Here is a 10802-nt window from a genome sequence, read left to right as displayed (position 1 = left end):
CCCCTTCCCCCCCCCCCCCCCTCCCTATCTCACGGTCTTGATCCGCCGATGTTTCGTACGCTTCTTTACTTGCTCCACCCACCTCCCCGCAGCGATGAACTAGCTCTCTACCGTGAGCTCCCGACTCCTCCTACCTCGGGCTGAGTCTCCCATATCTTATTGGCATTAAAGACATCTGTTTGCGCACGGTCCCAGTGAGAATAAATTACAATGATAATGTTGAATGTATATCGATCGGCTGTTATGCCCAACGAAACTCTTAGGACTTGCCTTAAAAAATGAAGGTTTATTTTAGGTACAATTAGCCGTTGCCTTCCATTCAGTTTATTGATACGATGGGGTCCGCTAAGCTTAAAAGTTACTTAATATACACGCTGAGGAAAAAAGTGCTTTACTGTGAAACTCACAAAACCGGGAACACCATAAATATTTATGGAATGTTATTGTGTTGCGAGAAATAAGCTAATAAGGCTCGAGATAACTAAACCACAAACAGCAACGGTAACTATTCTGTAGTTTTGAGGTTTACTAGCGTGTCCTGAACTTTAATGTGATTGGCCAGTACACAATCAAAATTCCTGAAATTTTTTAGGTGTTCACGGTTTTCTCAGTTTGACAGTAAATCGGCCAAGAAATTGTCTAATTTTTTTTAAAAATATGCATGGCATGTTGCCTATATCTCTTAAACTATAGAATATTATGAGGTGAAACTTTCACTATTGTATTTCTCTTAAATCATTGTTGCAAATTATTAGTGCTGCGTATGACCAAAAAATCTATTTTGTGATATCATCTGTTGTGACGTCACAAAAATAAAACGTGATAATTCAAATAGGACAAGTTCTTCAATTTGTGCAAAGTATATTGATTTTCTAGAGCCTATTATGATCTATTGTGATTTTTTAATTGGCTGCTAGAGAGTCACGTGAGCAGTAACCATAGAAACGTTTATTATTATTTCTTGAATCAAGTATTGTTGCTCGTATTTAATTCAGTGAAATGCTTATAAGGGATTAAAGTCCCAAGAATAAAAAAATTCTTGTACCTATCACACCCCCACAGTCCCCACAGAATCTTTTGACAGTGGGTGGTTAAGAACAAGATATTCTTTTATCTCATTTACATTTTTAATGGGTGAAAATCGCAACTCGCGCCTAAACACCATGAGGTCACTGAAGTAGGCATGTGCTGTGGTTCTGCTATCTCTCTTTAAGCCAATGTCGAACACTGAATGGCCTGAATTCATAAAGTCCTTGGAGTTGCTTGTTACTATCTTACTGACATTCATCTCTCCGTTCATGAAAAGCCTCACGGTACCTTGTGTACGTCCCCAAGTCATTGCCAAGTGAGTCCACTTGTTAACTACAACAGTATCTCTGCAATGTATGAGTGGGGATTGTTGAGTGGCATAAACGTTTTTAGCTCATTTCCCATCTCGATCTATTTGACTATGAGCGAATTTGTCACATGATTTGAATAAATCAAAATGGCGTATCCAAGATGGCGAACTTTTCAACAAAACATCACTTCTATCGAAACTACACTTCAAGGTCTTTAACGTGCTGTTGTTTACGTTGAAATCCATACTTGTTTGAAATATTCATTGAGTATGGGAAGCCAATAAATTAAAATCAACAACGGTTTGTCGATGTCAATTTACTTCAGATCAAAAGTGACACTTGTTTATAAGCTATTCATCCAGATGAATGAGATGACTTCGCCCCATAGTGTAAGGGATTCGGATTCCGAAATGCGAGAAATTTTTGCTTTTTGGAATCCGGAATCCGGGAAAATTTTGCTTGAGAAATCTAAAATCCTGGGCTCTGGAATCTGGAGTAAAGTTCAAGGAATCCGGAATCCCAGTAACGAATGAAATCCAGAATCCAACTTTCACTGACAAAGACTGGGATCCAGTACCTGGTATCCGCAATTCACGACGTGGAATCCAATATCCAAGACTAGTTTGGATTTCCTTTCATGGGACGAATGACTATTGACATTCATAAAATTAATAAGAAAATGTGAAGATACCTACCTGGTACAAAACACAAAAATATCTTTTCCAGCTATATTTCTCACATCGGCACAAAAGTGACTGCTTGGGGCAATATACACTCGAAATGACCAAGGATAAGACCAGTCGCCATAAACTACATATTGTGCACCCGAGCTCTTCATTTTGATCCATACGGCGATTGTGAGGCTTGTGCGATGGATGGGAAGAGACGGAGTCTCCGCGAACGCCCCACTACTTCCGTCTAAATACAGAGCTGTTCTTCCATCTTGCTTCTCGTATCTTGCAGATCCCTTTAAGCTGTAAAATGGAATAAACGTATAATCCGAAATGAAAACTTTCTTGGTGGTACTTTCCCTAAACGTACGAATGGGGTCAAGCGAAGAAATCTGGCCACTTGGAGGGTTCGTCACAGTTGGATCCCCACCCCGACAAAATAATCGTCTTTCCTAAGGTGTTAAGAATGTCTTGAGTGCATCGAGAATTTTGGGCCAAAATAATGAAATTAATCGCGCGGAAATTAACGTTTACTTTAACGTGACTTAAATTAACGCGAATTTTTTTCATGATCATGCGTAGGATGAATTTCCTATAAAAACGAAGTCCCTAACCCACTACTGTCGGATATTTAGAAAGCAGCACCGATTACTGCCAACCCACAAAGAGCTGCATTGTGTTTGTAGCAGAACACACAAGGAAAAACTATGCAGTTTGGTTCATTATTTCATTAATGTTCTTACCTGACTTGACCGTCCATACCGTTGAGCCGCCAGAAAGAAAGGAGACCTGGAAGGAATTATTTCGCAGTTTCAACGGACGGTGGTTAAAGGTTTTAAACCCCGCAAAAAAAAGAAACGCAAGTATAAAACAAATTTAAAAAGATAAAAGGAATGAAATATTAGAAAGGGGTTATTGATGTCTCTTAAACTATGTAGCAAGTCAAAGATCAGAGAGAAATAGGCATGTTAAGAAACCACACCTCATCGTAGAATAACACTAAAAAAAATTACAAACAATTTTAAAAGACTGAAGCCTAGGCCAAACGTCGAACTTTTCATGAGACGAACCAGACTCTAATTTGGGTTAACCTAAACTAAGTTAAGATCGTTTGTTGGGTCAGACGTCGAACTTAGGACGCTTCGAACTAATCATCTGAATCAGATTGGCAATAGACGTTCTCCCAGACGAGGCTAAATAAACTTTATTATACAAATTTTCAATGTATTTGTTCAGTTCGTCGCATGTTAAGATCGACATTTGTCCCGGAGACGATCTTCACAGGGGCACCCATCGACTTTTTCTCTACAATAACTGTTCAAAGGAGCAAATGTTGCCTAGAAATTTCTAAAGCTTGAGAAGAGCTAAAAATGTCTCGATAACCATTCAATTCGTCTCAAATATTCGGAGGTTTTCTGATAGCTTAACTACGATTTTCGGAGGTTGTGTTATTCACATTTTAATACCAAGATATTGCGATTGTTATTTTAAAAAGGTCTCCTAAAACTTTCGGTATGAAAACAAAACGTTCCCTATAATTTTCTAATGAAAGCAAGGCTACTTCAGGTCCTCAAACCTTCGACCAGACTCATAAGGGTAGCGAACACTTTCGGATGAGACGAAAAAGCCACGTAAAACTTTTGTGACGACCAAAGTTCCCTTAAAACATCCGAAGAGATAAAAAGTTTTTGAGGCAACTCCAAATTAACCAAACAGTTTTCTAAAGCATAGAGCAAACCATCTGAGACACTTCTGACGTATTTGGAAACATTCCGTCGTTGGGTGCCCCTGTCTTCAGACTTTAATTCTGCCCGTCTGAAGCAGGCGGATAGAACGTGTTGGACGATCCAAACCCGTTCAGACGAACGTAACTGAGCCAGACGTCGAACTTTTCATGAACTTAACTTCCTAAGTTTGGTTCATCTCATGAAAAGTTCGACGTTGGCCTAGGCCTAAGTCACTTCTGATCAGTTACTTCTGGGCTCTTATAAGTACTTATAAGGCGTGTGTTCTTTAGTAGTAATCCATGTAAACCATGTAACAATAACTAGCTCACTAGAGTAAATACTAAGAGTTATGCACCTATCAATGTAAACCCCGTGGGGGGGTAGTGCGGGCAAGGGGAGGGGATTTGATACCTGGGACTATCCCCGCTGTCGGGCTTTTGATCGTGTGAAGCGACCCCGGGGTCGGGACATTTGACTTTGACCGACAGAAGCCTGGTATCAATTCAGAAGCAGTTACCAAGTCCGTCCCTCGAAGGCCTGATACTCAGGCTAGTCCCTCGAGGCTTCCTGAAAGTCACGTTGTTGGAGAAAGGTATGAAATTTTCATTTGTTTTAATCGCCATAATCTGATACTTTAAACTGTCATCTAAACAGATAATGTCTATTTTGTGGAAGTTTTTATCTTCAAGTTCCCATCTGATTGTAAAACTCGATTGAAATCGAATTCCACCATGAAAGTCAGAGGATTTTTTAGGGGTCACTGATCCGACCTGTTCCGACATGTTGAGCAGATGTTATAAAGCATTTTACGTTTTATTAATATTATATAGCACGGTCAATCTTCCTGGAGTGATTTTGTTCAAGATAAGAGATGCTAGTGGAGAGATAAAATACTTAATTACAGCCAGTAATTTAATGGAGCTTCCGTTAACCGTAAATAAAAGTAGTAACAACGTGTTTGAAATGTTCTTTTATTCGTTTTATATGGTATTATAGCATTGTTTGTTTAGATTTTTTCCCCTGGGGTGGGGGCTTTTTTGACACTTTTGATTGACCTTTCGTTTCCCACCCTGGGGAATTTGATCGAAAAATTTTAAAATTTGTCAAATCCCCACCCCTTGCCCGCACTCCCCCCCCCCCCCCACGGGGTTTACATTGATAGGTGCATTAATGCGTCTGCTCGCAAAAGAGGATCCATCTGAATGGGGGTATACCTCGATAACATTAAACACTTCATTTTTCAATTGGCTTTGTAACACGAAACACTTAAATTTTAGGCATTTTAACACTAACAGTAAAAAATTCTTTAAAACAGTATATTTTTTTCCAGATTGAAGCAAAAACGGCTCTAAAAAGGCCAATACTATTTTGTTTAGTATATCAAGGAGTTTCCGGCCATTTTACGACAATTCCGGATTATTTCAGAAGATTTCCGAAGGCTACCGACGATTCCCGAAGAGTGTCAAAGATTTCCGAAGTCTAACGAAGAGGTCCGACCATTGCCGAAGATGTCCGAAGAACCCTCCAAACACTATTACGAAAAGTATTTTCTTCGGAAACAGTAAACATTAAAAAAATTGGCCAATTTAACAGCAAATACTAAAAATTAAGGGCAAATAACACTAAACACTAAACCCCATTCAGACCCTCGTAAAATGCTTTACGATCGATGAAATTATGAAGTCAATCATAAGCATTTGCTATATCGTTTGAGAATCGGATATCTGTTTAATGAGGTCCGGCAGTAGGGCTGTTAAGGATATTACGGCCCGAGCAGGGTAGCTACCTTCTCTTGCTACCTATTTTTGTCTTGAAAGCGTCTGAGAACTCGATTTGTTGGGAAGTTCGTTTGGAAGTTTGGAAGTTTGTTTCGCTGTTTTACCAGTTCCCAGTCCCCGCCGCGTAGCACCCAATCCAGGACAGTACAATGGCGGCCAATTTTGTGAGTATACCAGGCACGATTTACGGACAGGTTTTCAGCATAAGCTTTCGTGTAAGCGGCTTACAGGGCTTACAAGCTTTCCGGTTATAAATTAAAATACCGTAAGAGACTGAAATTTTCTCTCATGTGATTTTCTGAAACGCAGCATGTCAGCTCAAGTTACTCATTTGCTTGTCATGTCAGTTCTAAAGTTAAGTATTTTGGAAAGGTAGCGAACGTTTAAGTGAGGATTCGAGGGGAAGACAATGTTCTTTCATATGTTTCGCAGCACTTTCTGTCCACGAGCCCAGCCAGTTATTAGCTGTGGATCGTTGTGGATCACGAACACAATCGATGAGACAATTTCGCACCGCCACGAGAAGACAATTAGTTTCAAAGCTCCCTAAACAATCAACTCAGCTTAATCATTTTTAGCAGATAACCTTCCTGTTGTAGTTCACTACTTTTTCTAACGAGGTGAATGCAGCAAGGAGGCGCCGAAAAAGAATTAAAAATAAAAGAATTAATACAATAGAAATGAATATGTACAATTCAGTGACAATTCACTAAATCGAAGATGCTTTCTGGAAGTTTTTTTAAAAATATGGCTTTGTTGTGTATTTGTCAATAACAATCCAAACTGATTTTGGAGTATGCATTTTATTTTATCAGAGATCTGATCCGTTTAAATCACGAAAATGTGAAAGAGGGGATTGCCCAGTGTGTAGAGAAGATGGAAAAGGACCGTGTGACAGACAGAGCGTGACTTATAACATAAAATGTGCTGAGTGTAATGACATTTATATCGGAGAAACATCAAGCAGCGCGTATACTAGAGGAAAAGAGCACATTAAGTCACTGGCCAAAAAGGAAGAGAGATCAGCCTTATGGAAGCACTGTAAAGAGAAACACGACAGTGAAATGCAGAAATTTGAAATGAACGTTACCGGTTCCAGGGGGCACCCAACGACAATTTTCGGAAAATTATCTGTTCGGAAGACGATTAGAGGTCTAGAATTTTCGGATCATTTTCTGACAAATTTCTTGCTTGCCTGCTTCTCCTAGGATTTTCAAACTTCAAAAAAATCGTATATTTGAAATTTTCGAAAACGTAAATTTTGATCCCTATAATTTTCGGATCACTATACTTTCAGCTAGGAAATCCGAACAGATGAAAAATTTTTAGGGGATAAAAATAAGCCTTTATCTACCGTTTAAATACTAAAGTACGTTCAACAGTGCTATGTTTATGTGGTTTTGAACTATACTCTCGTTGGGTGCCCCTGCGGTTCTTACTCCAACGACGCCATGTTGAGGCAGATTTCGGAGAATGTTCGGATAGATCAAGTACCGGAAGGCTCGTTGATGAACTCTAAGAACGAATGGAATTATTTCCGCGTTCTACGCGCGGTAGTCGCACGTGACCAAGTGAAATAGAATACACCATATTGGCTTACATGACACTGGCGAACACGCAGACTATTTTAGTGCATCTTACATGAAGAAAAAATTATTGACTGATGAGGCTCGAAGAGCTAAATATAATCCATGGATTTTAAAACATGTTTATTTTTACATTTTACATTTCTTATACGTGCGTAGAATGTGGTAAAGACGTGATGTCTTATTTTGCAAGTAGTTCAAGTTCAATTATAGTCACACATCAAGATAAAGATAAAGTTAATAACAAGCTTAAAAATACAATATAACTCAACTTCAAATTCGTCGGAAATTCGTGCATTTTGTAATTTATACATCATAGTCTCTCTTTTGTCTCGTCACGAAATTCTCCTAGCTTTGCGTGACGAGACAAAAATCTAAGACCTTGAAGACCATCTGATATCCTAAACCGAGTTACAATAGATTATTTACTACCGTTCCAACCCCTTGATCTTTCTACATTGGGCCGCACTTCACTTCCAGTATGGAACCCTTAATCAATAGTTCTTAGATTCAGTACTTAACGTACAGTGGATCAACCTACCATTAAACAAGTCCCACTGGCCAGATGAGGACTCATCTTTGCCTGCGATAAAAGGGAGTTTATTTAAAATTACCACAATTTATTTGATTTATTCACTATATTTGGTTCTCAAATATTTCTTTACAAAAGGCCGCTTTTAACATTACTGAATTCATGTAAGATGGAGAAGTTTCCCCCTTTTAAAGCTTAAAATTTAAAGGCTTTTCCCCATTTTAAAGATTCCTCGTTTTCGTAAAGATTCCTCATTTGAAAGATTCACGCTTTATATATTCCCCATTCCTTGATCCCCCGTTCCGACGGAAAATCCAGTGTGAAATATGAAGGAGAAACGTACACAGGGTAGTCAAACGTGATTGAATTTTAGAGAACGTAAAAAATAGTCAGTTTAAGCTGAGTGGAAAGTGGTCCCTGACTGTCCGGACAGGTTATTTTTGCTTTGCTTCTCTGCATAATGTTACGAAAGAGGATCGTCATTGAAACAAAATAGCTTTTCAGAATCACGACCGAGAGAGAGCTGCCTAGACGGATCTGTTTACTTTTGCTGTGAAAAACATCCTTGACATAAAACGGGTAGGGCATATTTTAGGATATTTAATTTCGACACTAAATTTCCACCTACTCCACTTAGTTTATGGGAGTTGGAAGTAGCCAACGACTTGAGGAAGCCTTCTGCAAACCGTTTAGTTCTCACAATTTACAAACTACAATTTTGGTAAGTTTTCTCCTTTTGGACCCGAATTAAAAAAAACCTTAAGAATTCAACTCCAGGAAAAGTCGCCTGCATTTGACATATTAGGGCCATTTATACGAGGAAAAATAAGACGTGTCTTAAATAAGACGCGAACTTTCCGTATAAACGGCACATTTCGTCTAAAATAAGACGCGGCTTAGCTAAGATGCGTCTTATTAGATAAGACATGCTCGTATAAATAGTACAGTTCGCGTCTTATTTAAGACGCGTCTTATTTTTCCTCGTATAAATGGCCATATTGAGCGGGTCCAAATAGATGGGATTAAGTTTGAAAGAACGCAGATTCATTTCTTTACCGACGTTTTCACAGTCGTCGTCGAACCTTGCTTAAGGTCCCTGATGATGATGAGGAGGACGACGACGACGACAATGATGCAGCATTACTGGTCCACAATCGGTCACCTTCTGTCTCCGACTGTATTTTACTCTACTCTATTTTTGAAATAAAGCCAAATTAAATGTATTCAGCGCTTGATGGCCGCTTAACAGAGGTGACAACAATGAGAGAACTTTCGCTAATTGAGGTGGCCGCTTGATAAAGGTTTTTAAATTTCCAATTCTTTTCTCACTACAAATTTTTCGGGACTTGGACTATCGGCCGCTCAATAGCTATAGAGGGTAAGCCACTTAATAGGTCGGTGCTTGATGGAGGTTCAACTGTACATATTTTCATTTAAAAAATAATCATATTGAAGAGAGGTAAAAGATTCGAAAGTCAAAATTCGATACAATAAACATCTTGATTACTCAGTAGGGCCATTTATACGAGGAAAAATAAGACGCGTCTTACATAAGACGCGTCTTAAATTCTTAAATAAGACGCGAACTTTCCGTATAAACGGCACATTTCGTCTAAAATAAGAGGCGGCTTAGCTAAGACGCGTCTTATTAGATAAGACATGCTCGTATAAATGGTACAGTTCGCGTCTTATTTAAGACGCGTCTTATGTAAGACGCGTCTTTTTTTTCCTCGTATAAATGGCCCTAGTGTTAACTTTGGAATGCAGGAATGTAGATGTTCTTAAAGGGTATTCGGTAGTGATTCGTTACTGGCAACATGCTTTGTAAAGGTAAATTTACTTTCTTTGACGAGTAGCTTGAATTCGTTTCGAATGGACGGTCTGAAAAAAATGACTTTGAACATTATTTAGTGAATCAGGTGACGGCAAATTAGCATCCTGGAAAGCCAATCATTGCATAATACTGGTCCGTTGTTTATTCTTATCAATGAATTTTGCAAAAGAGGTTACTGATCAGGGGCACCCAACAAGGATATAGTTCAAAACCACTTAACACAGCATTGTTGAACGTATTTTAGTATTTAAACGGTAGATATAGGCATATTTTTATCCCCTAAAAACTTTTCATTTGTTCGGATTTCCTAGCTGAAAGTCTAGTGATCCGAAAATTATAGGGATCAAAACTTACCTTTTCGAAAATTTCAGCCAGGAAAAGGCTCCCGAAAATTCTAGGTGGCCTTTTCATGGGTAAAAATCCTTTAAAAATGGTTAATTATACCATTTTGTAGATGTTCGAAAATCCTAGGAGAGGCAGGCAAGCAAAAAATTTAACAACAAATGTTCCGAAAATTCTTGATCTCAAATCGTCTTCCGAACAGATATTTTCCGAAAATTGCCGTTGGGTGCCCCTGACTGATAGGAAATGATCTTTAGATACTATCTTTCTCTCAAAGACATTCATCTAGCTCTAGATTAAAGAAGTTTTCCTATCCTGTAGTCTGGAACTGCGTTGAGACGATTAAACTAATTTTTCTTCAATCTTGGTTTCCACTATTTAATTGCGCTGCCTAAGCGTTGAAGACACAAAACACCGATGCGTAGAAGACTACGTACAGGTTTCCCAAAACAAGGTCACAAATCACGGATTGAGAGAGGTAAATCATCAATTACAAAGAAAGTTATTGTTGTCATACCAAGTCGCCTTAACAGCTCGTCTAATCGTTGAAGCAGTACCTCTTTTAACTGCTTAACTTCTTTCTTTAGGGAAGTGATTTCATTGGCAGCAGCACCCGAGGTACAAATCTGCTGTACTACGAATTTGCCGTCCGACAAGGTGACATTGTCCACTGAAACGTTCTTTGCTCCAGTCTGGGACCTGGTGGCAGCTGCATACAGGCAGGCGCTGAGAAAAAACGCAAAGGTTGTCTTCATATCCATAGCAAATTCTTTTCTTAATGCCTGTTCAATTTGGAGTAGAGACGTAGATCATTGTCTGCCTTTAAGTAATGAAGTTGACCTCCGAAACAACTTGTATCTATACCGTTAAACCTTGTGACGTCATCTTATTTATTTTGCCGGGGGTTTGGTTTCGATGTTTTTCTAGGACAGGGAACTGCACGCGTGTGTCTGAAAGTCGGCGAAGGACAATACAAACAAAATAGCACAACC

At 39.0% G+C, this 10802-nt stretch overlaps 1 protein-coding gene across 1 annotated transcript; it reads right to left on the bottom strand.

Moving 5' to 3' along the window:
- Nucleotides 1-266: 266 nt before the first annotated feature.
- LOC140939057 (uncharacterized) lies at nucleotides 267-10651 on the bottom strand. Its single transcript, XM_073388612.1, has 5 exons — nucleotides 10328-10651; nucleotides 7644-7685; nucleotides 2755-2800; nucleotides 2036-2314; nucleotides 267-1376 (listed from the first exon to the last, which is right to left on the bottom strand). Exons 1-5 carry the CDS (start codon nucleotides 10569-10571, stop codon nucleotides 1049-1051), a joined length of 939 nt encoding a protein of 312 aa, XP_073244713.1. The 5' UTR covers nucleotides 10572-10651; the 3' UTR covers nucleotides 267-1048.
- Nucleotides 10652-10802: the final 151 nt, after the last annotated feature.

This window comes from Porites lutea, chromosome 5, assembly GCF_958299795.1.
Source record: "Porites lutea chromosome 5, jaPorLute2.1, whole genome shotgun sequence".
NCBI classification, from domain to species: domain Eukaryota; kingdom Metazoa; phylum Cnidaria; class Anthozoa; order Scleractinia; family Poritidae; genus Porites; species Porites lutea.
The sequence above is the reverse complement of the archived record's forward strand: the minus strand, read 5'-3'. Positions and strand labels throughout refer to the sequence as shown.